The 16278-nt window shown below is 27.6% G+C and overlaps 2 protein-coding genes across 2 annotated transcripts in view; one reads left to right on the top strand and one right to left on the bottom strand.

The window, feature by feature from the left end:
* Nucleotides 1-9483: 9483 nt before the first annotated feature.
* LOC126903822 (uncharacterized) lies at nt 9484-11332 on the bottom strand. Its single transcript, XM_050682325.1, has 2 exons — nt 9958-11332; nt 9484-9844 (listed from the first exon to the last, which is right to left on the bottom strand). Exons 1-2 carry the CDS (start codon nt 10830-10832, stop codon nt 9484-9486), a joined length of 1236 nt encoding a protein of 411 aa, XP_050538282.1. The 5' UTR covers nt 10833-11332.
* Nucleotides 11333-15794: 4462 nt separating this feature from the next.
* Nucleotides 15795-16278, top strand: part of LOC126903823 (tigger transposable element-derived protein 4-like) — a 1346-nt gene continuing 862 nt past the window's right edge. Inside the window, exon 1 of the mRNA XM_050682326.1 lies at nt 15795-16191. Within this exon, the coding sequence (XP_050538283.1) occupies nt 15795-16191 (397 nt within the window). The remainder of the gene's footprint in view (nt 16192-16278) is intronic.

Here is a 16278-nt window from a genome sequence, read left to right on the forward strand (position 1 = left end):
TTTTTCATTCGACATACTTTATTTTAATCAGGATATTAGCTTTTGGAATAATACACCAATTTTTTAAAATTAAACACTATCTAAAGATATGCATCGAAGCGTTTTTTTTTTTATAGTGATTTTTGGTAGCTCTCCATAGAGAGTTAACCATGGTGTTGAGAGATTTTATATAATTTTCCTATTGTTCGGATTTATATTTTTGGAGTTCTTTTTTTAATTTGTTAGCTAAATTTTTAAACACGCATTTGTCAGAATAATAGCGAGTGTGTTACCATGTGGCTCTAGCTCTTATTTTATCAGCAATAAGGCATTTTATATGAAGTGGGAGTTTATAATTAGTTGTGTATTTATTAGTATTTAATTGAGTCGTTGCATTTTGCGTTGAGTTTTTTAGTAGCTGGACAAAGTTATAAGCTGCCTTATTAGTGTCTTCTTGAGTTTTTAGTGTAGTATTTAGGTTAATATGTTTGTTCAATTCTTCTTGAAATTTTCCCCAGTTAATAGGTCCATTGGTGAGGGATGGCCTGGAGGACATTGTAACTGCTTCACTTATGGTAAGTATTACAGGTGAATGATCGCTAGAGGGATCGCAACTGCTTTCTATGTTCATGATTATATGGTTTGATATTTTTAATGAAAAAGTCTAGAATATTGGGATGTCTATTGATGTGAGTTGGCCAGTAAGTTGGACCAACAGGTCTGAGTGCATGGGCATTATGTTCACCTCGATAATAACTATAACTATAAGTTGGGCGTGTAGGAGAAATGAATGATAAATGTTTATTGATTATTAATAAATGTAAAATTTTTCCTTTTTGATTATTCGAGTAATATCCCCATGATGTATGTTTTGAGTTAGAGTTTCCATCAACTAAAAACGAATGGCCAAATGTCTTGAAAAAGTTTTGAAAATCATCTTGATGTATATTATAACGAGGAAGACAATATACAGCTGAGATAGTAGTTGGTACATTATTGGTATACTTGTCGCTTGAATTTGCGGTTCTTGGTACTGCATTCCAATGAAGTATTTTGAGATTATTTTTATTAAAATTGGAATTATTAATCATATTTAAAAATAATTTTATTTATTACTGTTGTTAGCAAAGATATTAAGGGGTTGATTAAGGATTTAAGGTCAGATAGGAATGAAGAAAGTTGTTTAGTTAAATCGTTGTCGGTATTAGTTTTTTTTGGGTTTCAGTATTGTTAGAAGAATAAGATTGCTAAGTTACATTGGTATATGATCTATGTATGTCGTGGGAATGTACATTGGGATCTATTATTTGGGTGTTACCAACAGGGGTCTTTACATTATTAACAAAATTATGTTCAATATTATGATTTGAAATATAATTTGTATTATTTCTGTTAGATTTTGAATTTGATGTTCTCTACTGCTGTTCTTTTTTGAATACTACACAGCCCCTGTAGTTCACTGGGTGATCATCTCCACATAAGGTGCATTTGGGGGATTGGTCTTTAGACTTTTGGTATGCTTCTGTTAAATATGAGCCTTCACATTTCACACACCGGGGCTTGTGATTACAATAACGCTTTGTATGCACAAAAATTTGAAGTATATTTTATTTGTAATGTTTTTAAATTTATATTGTTCTTAGTTATTGCGAAAAAAGTAAATTTTATTTATTTATTAATACAATTATTAGGATTTTTAAACCATTTGTGTAACAATGAATTTTTGATACAATATGAACTTCAAATTATGTACATAACTGCGTCATTAAGATAACTAAAATTATTTTGCTATTACTAAATCAACTTTACACAGAAATATAAAATAAACATATTACAAATCACAAAATAGTTGTTATAAAATAGATATATATCTTTCTTTTTCTATTTCAATAAAATACAAGCAATATTAGAATAGACTTTAAAATTATTTTGCATAAAAATATATCATATAATAAATTTCGTTTTATAAAATAAAAAAACATGTCGAAGAAAATTATTTTTTATGAGTTTTTCTTATTTTGGCAATTAAGTCAAGTTTTAGATGTACATTGTTGACCTCAAAGTGAAGATTTTAAAAAATACGTTATTAACTCATTAAACCACATTCGTGTTCAAAATGGATGGGATTTTATTCAACAAACAGAAATTATACTTGACAACTTATTAATTAATACCAAAAGCGTCACAAGTGAAATTGTTGATGAAAGTAACTTTATACAAAAACTCTACTATATAAATCATCTATTAAACTGTGAGTTTACCAATACAATGCACACTTTCAATGTAATGTTAAGACTTGCTTTATATAAGTGTGAAATGACTGATTCTATAAATAAAAATAATCAAATAAAATATTGCACAAGGCTAAATATTAATATTTTTAATTGTTCAATAACTATGTTTAAAAAAATGTTAAAAACAGCAAAATATCTCGACAAAATCGACCTACGAATTGTAGACTCGCCTATCTTTAACATTAAAACTGTAAATAACGAAATAAATTATTTTTACACAAATGCTTTTAAGTTATGCAAATACTCATTATATAATTTATCTAGTACTGTTAGATGGGTCAATGCTTTTGAAAGCATAAAACATTTTAATAAAAAAGCGGCATTAATGATATCAAATCTTTACAAAAATAGAAAAGTTTGTGGGACTAAACACGAAAGTTCCATTTTAGACAAATTATTGATGAAATACAATATCGATCAAATGGAAAAAATGGTAGAGATCTACAATGAATATATTAATGGCATCTATAAAGATCTTGAATTATATTCTACCAGAATAATTGTTATTCAAAATTGGGATTTGAGCATCTAGAAAGTACAAATAAGTTCAAGTAAGAATTATTTTGAGTACGTTTAATTGCTTAAGTTTAAGAATTTTATTTTGTTAAGCATAATTTTAGTTATTTATTTACTTATTTAAAAGATAAAATTTTTATGTTAATAATTTTGAACAATGACGCATGACTTTTTCTATACAGATATATATTTTTCAAAAGTAAGAAATATTGCTATAATGAATGTATTGTATTGTGTAATCATTTTCTTACTTACATTGGTTGGCAATCATTGAAACATATAGCTGTTGAAACTGAATTTACAAATAGAAAATCACTATATTTTAAAGATATTATATGTACTGTTGATAAGGACAATTATTATTTCGTGCGGTCATGTCTTGCACTTATTTTAAGATGTCGCTATATTGAAATAGTTCGCAATTTTTCTATAATGTTGGGACATATAGTTAATGTTTGTAAATATGAAAATAAAATTAATTGCGTGGTCAAGCTTTATGAAATACTTATGAAATCTGATGATATATTTAAAAAAATGTTATTTGCTCTGAATACTTTGAGATACTACAAAGAGGATAAAAATGATCGAGAACTACTAATGGAGAAATTGTTAGAAATTTTTATTGATTTTTTGAATGATGTTAGAAAAAAGTATTTTTCCCCATTATTATTTATTAATAATGGATTCTATGAAGCTCAATCGTTTCTTAAAGAAGTAGCTGATATTCAATCTTCAGATTTACAGACGAAATTAAAAAACGTGATTCGAATTAACATGAGATATTGCAAAATTATTAAATGTGAATCAGACATATCCTTAATTAAAAAATTTGAAAAATTGATTAAAAAAAAACCCAGCACAGGGGGGTCGCGGCACAGTGGTGACGTGGTATAGATGGATCAAGTATAATGATATCTGACAGTGATTAAAATCACTATCAAAAAAAAACGCTTCGATGCAAATCTTTAGATAGTGTTTAATTTTAAAAAATTGGTGGATTATTCCAAAAGCTTCATAAACTGCTAGTTCCTTATTAATATCCTGATTAAGATAAAGTATNGTGGCCCACCACTCACTGACAACTTAAATAACTTTTGATCCAGTTAATATTTTTAGTTGATTTTTTTTTTAAATAATAGTTATACGTTAGGTCTATAGCTATATCTCAATAATTAATTTTTTTACATTTTATTAAAAATATTAATTATTTTAAAATTTTAAATAAAAAGTAAAAAAAAAATCTAAGATAGCTATTTTGTAGAGTAGAATTTAAGAAAAATTTTAGTAAAAAAATATCTTATTAATATTCAGTAGTAAATATTCTGTAGCGTTTTGAAGTTTGTAAAAATTTGAATTTTCATGTACTATTTTACGGTTATAAACATTGAAATACGTATTGAGAAAAGGACAGAAGAAAACGCTATCTTTTCAATATACTTTTGAATGAGAGTGATAAGTAATAATTGCCTTATCTAATTTCTTATCATGGTATTTATGCCAAGTTTGTAATGTATACACACTATCATCATATGTATACACAGTAATCATGAAAAGATAGCGATTTCTTTCAAAGATACGTCAAATAATCATATATTGTATCTAGTCGAAGACAATACCCCAAAAATTAAAATAAATTTCCCTCGTTCCCCGTAAATGGCGGAAATCTCCAAAAAATTACAAATTTAAAAATCGCTAATTTTTAAACTGTTTTCAATTTTTTTATTTAAATCAGCCATAACTTTTCAAAACTGAACAAATCAATAATTTTTTTTTATAGTTGCATGATGTTTTTACCTATCATTTGATTTATACTGGCACTTTTATATATACCTTAAATAAAAGCTTATGTAATATAATTTAGTATGGGAAAAAAAATTTCGGACTTTATTTTGTATTAAACATTTTAAACTCTATAATGCTATAACTTACTGAAAAATGTATGGATCAACACAATTTTTTTTATGAAAAACCATATTTATATCCCTATTCATTCGACATACTTTATTTTGATCAGGATATAAATAAGGAAATAGAAGATGGTGTAGCTTTTGGAATAATCCAACAATTTTTTAATATCAAACATTACCTAATGATTTGCATCGAAGCGTTTTTTATGATAGTAATTTAAATCACTGACAGATATCATTATACTTAACCCAACTATGCCACATCCCTACTGCGCTGGATTTTTTTTATATATATAAAATATCTTAGGTACGATCGACTAGCATCAAACTTGGGGTGCATTATTGTAGTGTCACAATTTAATAAACGCAATAAATAATACATTTTCATAATAAGAATACATCATAAAATCAGTGTTTTCATGGATAAGATGAATAAAAAAATAATGGCCTTACACAAAAATAAATATTCCTTTAACGCACTCCATGAAATGCCTACAAACTGCAATGTTGATACAAACATTTCAACATTTAAAGTATATTAGTATTTAATTTATTTATTTTACTATACACCTTAACACACTTAAAAATAATGCATGATTAGATTGCATTATGTTCTATGACTTTCTGAATTAACAGTGTACTAGCATAATAACATCACAATCAAAATTTTAATGAACTATAAAAGCTATTTATGTAGATGTAATTATTAAATTTTTATAATATTGAATACAGATGTTTTCTGAATGTTCTTTGATATTCTTTAAAATATGTTATACCCAAAAACAAGGCCAAAAAATACAAGAGTTGTGCTCCTTTATGTTTTATCAGCGTCTAAGTTTCATAGTAATAGTAACTTATTAGTCTAAGTATGTTATTATCATCGGGTTGTTCAAGAACGTCACCTAAGTCCATAATACTAGCATCGGCAGTAAGATATGTCTCTTTGTCATCAGAAATGTGAGCAATTACAGGTTTGGATGTTAAGATGGTTTTTAATTTTTGAAATGCTAGATCATGTTCAGAATTAAATTAAAACTTTTTGGATGTATCATGTTTTGTTTAAGTAAATAATGAAAATGAAATTTTTGAGAAATCTTTTACTAATTTTCCATTATAACTACTCATTCCAAGAAAGCTTCAAACTTGTTTTGGTGTTTTTTCGTTAGTGGTTCATTGAATTAAAAGTATATATAATTGAATAATAATTATAGTAATTAAATATAGTATTAAATTTATATTCAATAATTTAATATTGTAATTTTTATAGAGAAATTATAAAAAATTATGTAGTAGATATTACTTCTATGGCAAACATGTATATAAATTGAAATGCTTGATGCAATACTTTTCAAAAAAAAAAAAAAATTGTTTGTTACTTATAAATAAATTTATTGTTCTACGAGGAAATTCCATCAGAGACCAAAATAGAATTATTTTTAAATATAATTTTGCGAATATTTCAAATATGCAATGAATATTTCGCATATTGACTTAATAATAATAAAATCATTCTAATTAATACAACAAATATTTACGTTTAAAATGCTACGTATGAATAATTAATAAATATATTATAATTAAAAAAAAATTATTGGAGAATGTATTATGTACAGTATATCAATATGAATAATTATTCAAACACTGAGAAATCCATAGAAAGACTTCAATTTTAATGATTTATTACAATAAAATGTTTTTATCAAAATTTTCAATCTAAAAAATAGTATAATTTATTCCACATAAAATTTCTATTTAATGATATAAATTCTAAACTTGCAATTTGAATTCAAATTGTGTTTTTAAATTGTAAATTTTTATAAAAATCAACTTTAAAGGATCAAAAAGTGAATAATGACATTTTACCTGAAATTTTGCACGGATTATTTTTAATATAATAAAAATTAATAAAAACTAGATAAAACATTTTTTTTAAATTCATTTTTTATGTGTTTCTAATTAATAATAATCTCAAAAAAATAAAGTAGCATAGTGGGGTCACAGCACAGCGTATGGGTGGCATAGTTGGAACAAGTATATATGCTATCTGACAATGATTAAAATCACTATCATAAGAAACTATTCAATAAAAATCTGTAATAGCTAAAGTAAAACATAAAAAAAAAAAGCAATTGAAATTCCGAGTCTTATATAGATAGAGGGGATATTTAAATTAAATTATATTGGAAATTTTGTTTTTAGCTTCGACGCAAAGCTGAGAAACTATTAATTTTGCTATGATGTGTTTATTTATTTTATTTTTTTATCTGTTACTACTTTTTCTCAGTCTATACTGTATAAATTTTTCTCAATGATACGTCAAAAGATCACAAATCATATCTAGTTGAAGACATTGAAAAATTGAAAAATTTTCTCTCGTACTCTACCAATGAGGAAATTACTACTAAATTACTAATGAAAAAATTAAGATTTTTAAAATTAGTAAATATAGACATTTTTAAACTTTTTTTTTTTAAATTTGTTTTGTAAGAGGCAGCTATACCGTAAGACGGCTAGTTGTGCACCGCACTAAAATGCCGTCTTACCTGAAGCCTGTTTAAATCTCTATCTTTGAAGCTGAAAAGGGGTCACCTGGGAGGATGACGGCTAACCGCACATCCTATAAGTTATGAGAGTAGACAATAACCACATATATTATAAGTTTTTCAAAGAGTATCTCAAATTTAAGTGGTAACGTGGTGCCCTTAAATACTAGGTCTGTATAATATACCAGTAAATTAGTAATTCTAAATTTCGCTATACGAAAACTATGCTGATTATCGTTTAATATTAGATTAAAAACAATATATAGTTTGCGTTTTAATAATTTAGAAATAGGTCGGAAATAATAACACATTTTGTCTTTGGCCAAATTTAAAGACAGGGTATTTATAATTATATTTCTATAAATTATGAAAAGTATCAAAGAAAAGAGATAGTGTATAATTAAGGCATATTTGAATTTATTAAGCACAATTTCAGGAATTTTATCTGGAATAACACTAGTACTTAGACTTAATTGAGCGATACCCTCCAATGCTTTGAAAATAGCAAGTTGACAAGAGAATATTAATAATGTCCAATTCAAAAATTCTGGACTGAGCCACTGTATTAGATGAATACTAGAGGAAAAATATTTACTAAATATCTCCGTTATAATATTTAAGTCAGCTGGATGGGCATTTTCATATTCTAAATTTACAGAAAGTAAATTTATATTTTTGTAGTTTTTCACATATTTTCAGAATTGTTTCGGATTAAAAATAATTTATTTTGTATACTTAATAATTGATCGAAGAAGCATATATTGGATAATCGTGTGCATTGCGCTCTATAGTAAAAAAGTTCATAGTACCTAACATTTCTGTTACAAGTATACTTCTCCACAGCTCACTGTGCTAGGGGTGGATAGTTGTATCTTAACTAATTAAAGCTGTAACTGATGTTCGTCGAGTTGATGACAATAGATGTACACCACAAAATCATGACAAAAATGTGACAGACTTTTTAACTAAGATATACCTGATATGAAATTATGAGAGTACGTTACCTGTTCATTATAAATTAGGGTCAGATGATTTTTTAAGGGAAAGAAATGCAAAAATACAAGAATTCATTGATAATGGAAGACGCAAGAAAAATACTTTGTAGTGTTAGGGGCTCTTGAGGATCTTGTTCAAAACAAAAAATCGGAAGCTACCCGACGTCTGTCCAAATATCGTCCCTATCTCCTTAATTGAGTTTTAATTACCTAAAGCAAACACAGGCAATCGTGCACAACTGCCCTTTGTTAGTTCGCCGTCAGTAGCTCCGGGCTACAAACGAGTGGAATTTTCAAACCAGTATCTCCCTCTATGATAATTGATGTGTATTACGAATTAAGTAAATGGAAATAAAACGTGTATAATATAAGTGGTGAGAACATAGCAATAAATTTTCTTACAGTAATTATGTCAAATTAATAGGTTTTTATTAAAAAACATTTTAAAACGAAAAAAAACAATTTAAAAAAATAATTTCTCTACAAATAAAGGGACCAAAGTGAAAAGAGAGAGCAAAAACTTAATTAAAAGAATTATCATGTCTAAAACTTTAATTAAAGAATATGATTAACATCTTTAGGTATCTGCCTGCTATCAAGCATAGCATTACCAATAAAGTATGTCGATTATATGCTCCAAATTCAGCTCAACCAAAGTATAGTATTCACACAATATACAAATATACGAAAAAAACAGAGTCAACTTTATCTGGTCTTAAAATTATTTTATAATAAATTATATAACATAATAACAATATTTTTAATAAGTATCGAATAAAAAATCAATTTTTAAAAAGCAAATTATTGAAACCTAAATACTCATAATCATTTTTCACGACCTTTATAACAAATGATTCCAAGTAATTACACATAGTTTGATAAGTAGTACTATATTCTGTTAAGGTATTGTTTTTAATTAAACATTCAAATGTTGTTAAATCTATGTCTGAATCACATTTATTAATGTTACAATATTTCAAGTTGAACTTGATAACATGCTTTAATTTTATCTGTAATTCTAAAGATTGAATGTGAGATACCTCTTCAAGAAACATTAAAGCTTCATAAAGACTATCTTTAGTAAATAACAACAATGAAAAATACTTTTTCCTAACATCATTCAAATAATTAATAAAAAATTCTATCATTTTCTCTAATAATAATTCTCGATGTCGACATTTTTTATCTTTTGTGTAATGTTTCAAAGTAATGAGCGCAACTAACATATTTTTAAACATGCCATCGGATGTCANAACATATTTTTAAACATGTCATCGGATGTCATAAGTGTTTCATAAAGCTTAACTGCACAATTCATTTTATTTTCATATTTACAAACATTAACTATATGTCCCAACATTATATTAAAATTATGAAATATTTCAATATAGCGACATCTTAAAATAAGTGAAAGATATGTCCGCACAAAATAATAATTTTCCTTATCAACTGTAGATATAATGTCTTTGAAATAAAGTGATTTTCCATTTGTAAATTCAGTTTTAACAGATATATGTTTCCATGACATCCAACCAGTCTGAGAAATAAAATGATTACACAATACAATTCCTTCATTATAGCCGTATATCCTTCTTTTGGAATGAATATACCTGTATGGAACAAAAAAATAAATAAATGGATGCTACAAATTAATATCATGATTTAAATAACGAATAAAATTCTTAAATTTAATCAATTAAACGTAATAAACTATGAATCTTACACGAACGTATTTGTACTTTCTAGATGCTCAAATCCCAATTTTGAATAACAATTTTCAATTATTCCGGTAGAATATAATTCAAGATCTTTAAAAATATCATTGATAAATTCGTTGGAGTCCTCTACCATTTTTTCCATTTGATCGATATTGTATTTCATCAATAATTTGTCTAAAATGGAACTTTCGTGTTCTGTCCCACACACTTTTCTATTTTTGTAGAGATTTGATATCATTAATTCCGCTTTTTTATTAAAATGTTTTATGTTTTCAAAAGTATTGACCCAATTAAAAGTACTAGGTAGTTCAAATAATGAAATATTACTTAACTCAATTGCATATGTGTGAAAATGATTTATTTCATCATCTACAGTTTTAATAGTAACCATAGTCGAGTCTATAATTCGTAGATCGATTTTGTCGAGATATTTTAATACTTTCAACATTTCTTTAAACATATTTATTGAAAAATTAAAAATGTAAATAATTAGCCTTGTGCAATATTCCAATTGATCATATTGTTTATTTATTAAATATTTAACTTCACACTTATTTAAAACAAGGCCTAACATTACATTGAAAGTTTGCATTGTATTGGTAAATTGACAATTTAATAGGTAAGTTATATAGTAGAGTTTTTGTATAAAGTTACTTTCATCGATAATTTGACTTGTTACGGTTTCGGTATTAATTGTTAAGTGCTCAAGTTTAATTTCTGGTTGATGAATTGAGGCCCATCCATTTTGAACACGAATGTGGTTTAATGAGTTAATAACGTATTTTTTAAAATCTTCACATTGAGTATCATAATAAACACCTAAAACTTGACTTAATTGCCAAAATAAGAAAAACTCATAAAAAATATATTTCTTCGACATGTTTTTTTATTTTATAAAATGAAATTTATTATATGATATACTTTTATGTAAAATAATTTTAAACTCTTTTCTAATACTGGTTGTATTTTATTGAAATAGAAAAAAAACGACTTGTATCTATTTTATAACAACTATTCAGCGCCTTATAATATGTTAAGTTTGATATTTCTGTGTAAAATTGATTTAATAATAGTAAAATTATTTTAGTTATTTTAATGACGTAGGTATGTACATAATTTGAAGTTCATATTGTATCAAAAATTCATTGTTACCCAAATGGTTTAAAAATCCTAATAACTGTATTCATTAAAAAAAAAAATAAAGTAGTCAGTTTTATTTTAATAAATTATGTTATTTGATTATTTTCCTTCATATTTTTCGAAGGTTTAAAGATATTCAGTAAAATAAAAATTTGAAAAATGGTCGAACATAAAAAGTATAAGAATCAATAGTCATATAATTTATGACACAAGGTTGTCACGGTTCTCAATACACGGAGCCCCGCGACTGGTGACACCTCTATCAGCCGTTGCCCTTATATGTGTATACAGGGTGTTCAGTAAATCAGGAAACGGGTTTCTATTGTTCTCATTGTTACAAACAATGAGAACAATAGAAACCCGTTTCCTGACTTAGTGAACACCCTGTATGGTAGTTTTTACTGACTAACACCGCTTGCGATACACTACAGTACAAAGTCCAGCAAGTGCCATAGGTCCAACTATGACCCGCCGCAAATATACGTTAAGTAATTTCCGTGACACCGCCCGATTCACAGCTCGTTCCTGTGTGCGACATCGTTGATCTTTCTATATAGTGTTACATATTTGTTTTTTTGGCTTGTATAACTATTGGATTCACATCCGCTCTCTTAGTGATTAAGTACGCATCTTTTTTGTGCTAATCTTTTCACCAATAAACGGCTCGACGCCACCTTGTGTTTACATACAACGCTGTTGTTTAATTGTATCGTGTTTATGACGTTTAGTCCTGTCAAGGTTATAGAAAAATGACTCTCCACTTATATTCGGGTTATTGGCAATGCTAATTAAATCAAAACGCTTGTTTGTTTACGGTATTTAGAACGAGAAAAGGCTTGTTTTAATTTCATATATTACTATTTGGACTCAAATATTCGCCTGTGATATTCACTGATGGATTTACGCCTAGGCTTATGAGGCCCGGGCCTGTGGCGGAATAATTTGAAGGGTAACAAAATGTTCTAAATGCTAAAATTTTAGAGTCGAAAATGTTAAGACAATTAATTTCAAACATTGGTTCAGGTTAGTTTTTATAAAAAATTTTCTGTGGATGACATTATAATTTGATTCATTTATTTACTTCTTAATCTGTGAGTAAGATGGTATTTTTTTAATAGATCAATTATAGTCTTTATTGAGTAATGTTATTTCCTTTCTATTCCATTAGTGAGATTAATAATTTATACCGTGAATTACATCTCTTTTTGTATTAAGAGTGAAATAAAATTTCGTAAATATATATATTTAATAAAAGTTTTAAAAATGTCTATATTTACTAATTTTAATAATTGCTTTATAAAATTTCGAATTTTCGGAAAGATAAATATATGCGTTTTATACGCAAAAATGTAGATAGCGTTTTTATTAATATGTACCAACAACAACACGTAGTCGCGTGGATTGTATTAAATTAAACATAAAATTATTATTACTTTAAGAATAAGATGTATAGTAAAGAATAATTAATATAACATATACAGGGTGGCCCTCAAAAATCGAATGTCTTTTTTTTTTTACGCTACCCCTTAATTTTTTTTTAATGGTAAAAAAAATGAGCTGTGCAAAATTTGGGACCGATCCGTTAAGGTTAACCCGTGCCCCCGGGCCTATTAAGTTGAGTCGAAGAGTCAAATTTAATAGAAATAACTGATCTATGTCTCATAACTTTTTTTTCTCTTAACTTAGAATAATAAAAGTAAAACTCAAGTAAAGGAAATTTTACAAGAAATTCAAAAATAATAACTTCAATGTTGTTTTCTCAATAAATAGCCCACAAAAACACTACATACAGTAAAAAACATGTAAAAGTCTTAAAATACGTTATAACTGATTTTGTTGATTTTTAATTATTTATTTTCATTTTATTTTTTGGAAAACGCATATTCGTTTAAAAAAAGATTCTAGTAGTTTAATTTATTAAATTTTGATTTTTTATACAATTTTCCTATGGTATCAAATGTTAGTCCATATTATGTAAAGCACAGTAAGTAAACATTTATTACATTATTTACTGGTAACAGTACACGATTTCTTTTCCATGCTATAGTTTACCGTTTATAACCAGATAAGATATTCATTCATATAGACAGAGATGTTTACATAGTGTAAAATTATTTGTTGTTATTTGTAGTCGGGTGGAGAGAAACGCTGAATAGATTTTTTAATTCTAACAGGTCGGCGAGATTTATTGAAGAGCGGTACGGTTGATTCTGTGTGGTCATTGTTGTCTATGTCAGTATTTTCACCTACGGGGGATAACGAGGCGCTTGTTTTGTTTAATGGCCAAATTTGGTCGTCGTGTCTTATCCCGTGGGACTTTGATCTAATGTAACTTTGTGTATTTTGTCACTTATGTTTTCAGTAACAGTAGTTTTTTGCCAGTTTACTCCTATATTTCTATAATCTTTTAATAATACACAATCACCCTCTTTTACATTTATGTTTCTATTCCCCCCCATATTTTATTTTAGAAATTTGACTATCTACTACTACCTCATTAGTGCTGCGTATTAGTAAATCAAATATTGTTCTAGTAGAATACTCTAACATTAACTTAGCTGGCGTCTCGTGTGTTGTTATATGCGATGTGTTTCTATACATCAGCAAAAATTTGTTTAACTGGTTTATAGAGGACGAGCATTTTTTAAGAATTGTTTGACGATTTTGACACCTGATTCAGCGCAACTATTTGACGCAGGAGCGAATGGTGCTCTCATTAAATGTCTAATACCTAATTTTTTACAGTACTTTTCGAATTCAATGCTACTAAACACATTTCGCACCATTCATTGTTATTGTACGCGGAATTCCAAAACGAGCGATCAACTCTGAAAATTTAGTAATAACAGTTTGCGCAGTCATGGAATTAACCGGAAATGCCTCTAATCATTTTGAAGATGTGTCAACGAAATTCAAAAAATTTTTATTTCTATGCGGCCCTAAATAATCAAAATGCACCCTAGTCCACGGCCTTTGAGGCCATCTTCATGGAGTAATTGTTGATTTCGGTAGATGTGACCTAACGTTTGTACATTCATAACAATCACGAACCATATTTTAAATGTTTTTGTCAATTGTTTGCCACAAAAAATATGATCGTGTTAAGCCTTTTATACTGATAATACCTATGTGACACGAGTGTAGTTTAGCTAGGATATTTTTTTGAAATTTTTGCGGAATTATAACACGATAGCCCCACAATAAACACCCTTGTTCCAAAGATATTTCATTTTTGCAAGTGACATACAGTTTTAACTCGTTGTTAAGTGTAAAATCGTCACTCCATTCACCTGTTTTTGTCGCATGTAGGACCCTTGACGTATTTGATCTCTATTTATTTCAATTTTAATCTTGAACCAGTCTAATGGAATGGTGATTTTTCATGAATAAAATTTAAATGAATGTTGTTGTCATCGTCCACGTTATTGCTATTAGGATAGTCGATTTTAATTCTGGAAAGAAAATCAGCTATTATTTTTCTCGAATTAATGTACTTAATGTCAAAGTCGAATGATGATAAAACATATGCCCATCGTTCTAAACGATTTGCTGCGTAAATTGGAATACCCTTTTCATCTTCGAATATGCGAATCAATGGTTTATGATCTCTAATTAAAGTAAATTTTTTTGCATAGAGAAAATCATAGAATTTTTGAATACCGAATATTATAGCTAGTCTTTCTTTTTCTATTTGTGGAAACTTACACTCGGCATCAGATAGTATTCGTGAAGCGAAAGCTACTGATTTTTCGGAATTATTAGGGTACACATGTGATAAAACTACACCTAGTGCATACGAATAAGAGTCAACTAAGTGGTTTAAGTGGTAATTTTTGTTCAAAAAGTGCTAATGTGGGCCTTGAAATAAGGATTTGCTTAACTTTTTTATAATATGCATTGTCACAATTTGATGACATTTTATTTCATTGCGTAAAAGCGTGTATAATGGTTTTAATATTTCAGCTGCGTTTGGAATAAATTTTATGTAATACGTAACTATGCCTAAAAACGATTTTCATGTCGATTTGTTTTCCGGAACGGCCGCGTTAGTACACTAACTAAATATATACAAGTTTTAATATAAATCTGTGGTTGTTTTTCACCAGCTGATTTTTAAGGAAATCAAATAAAAAATTTTAATGATTTCCTTTACAAATTGACATTGATGTGCAAAAAACGTATCTTTCCATTAAAATTTAATCTTTTTTTTTTAAACAGGAATGATAACTTCATTCTTTACAAATGATGAAATATTAATATAAACCACTGATATAATTTCACAAAGTTGATGATTTCATTAAAGAATTAATTGATCTTTTGAATTTTATTTAATTCAGTAGTATCTAGTGAAAATTTAAAAACTGATAAAGTACAAATACCAAATACAGTCGAACTTGGTTATCTCGAACTTCTTTAACTCGAAATCGTCGATACCTCGAACTTTTACTCCGGTCCTTAGAATTTCCTATTTAAACAATGTAAAAAAATCTTGTTTAACTCGAATATTTTCGTGGATAACTCGAAGTTTTGAGTTTTATTAATACATATGTTTTTGTATAAAATTTCCCTCATTTATCTATAAAGGTCATTACTCATTAGTCATTAATGTTATCGTTACCGATAAGTTGTTTATCTACGGTTTACGACGACGCATGACTTTCGTGTTCAGTGCTCTGTGTTTGTCTCAACGTGATCGTTCGTAATGTCATCATCAAAACGCATGCTAAAAATGCTAACATACGAGGAAAAAGCGGCAGTGATACGGGAAGTTGAAAATGGATTTAAAACAAAGTCTTTGATAGCTAAAGAATTTGGTATTCCACCTAATACTTTGTCAACTTATCTTAAAAATAAAGAAACAATTTTAAATAAGTTGGCTACGTCCAGTGTAAAGGGCAGAAAAAGGGCTAGAGAACCGGAAAATCCTGATGTAGATGAGTGCGTTTACAAATGGTTTAAACAGACACGTGACAAAAAAATACCCCTTAGTGGGCTGTTGATAAGAGCAAAAGCTGAAGAATTCGCATTAAAATTAGGAAAAATTAATTTTAAGGCGAGCAATGGATGGCTCGATGGTTTCAAAGAAAGAAATGGCATTTGTTAGCTTCGATGCGAAGCTGAGAAGGTATTGGTTTTACTATGATGTGTTTTTTTTTTTTTTTTTTTTTTTTTTTTTTTTTTTTTTT

This window comes from Daktulosphaira vitifoliae, unplaced genomic scaffold, assembly GCF_025091365.1.
Source record: "Daktulosphaira vitifoliae isolate Bord-2020 unplaced genomic scaffold, ASM2509136v1 Scaffold_4, whole genome shotgun sequence".
Taxonomy (NCBI): domain Eukaryota; kingdom Metazoa; phylum Arthropoda; class Insecta; order Hemiptera; family Phylloxeridae; genus Daktulosphaira; species Daktulosphaira vitifoliae.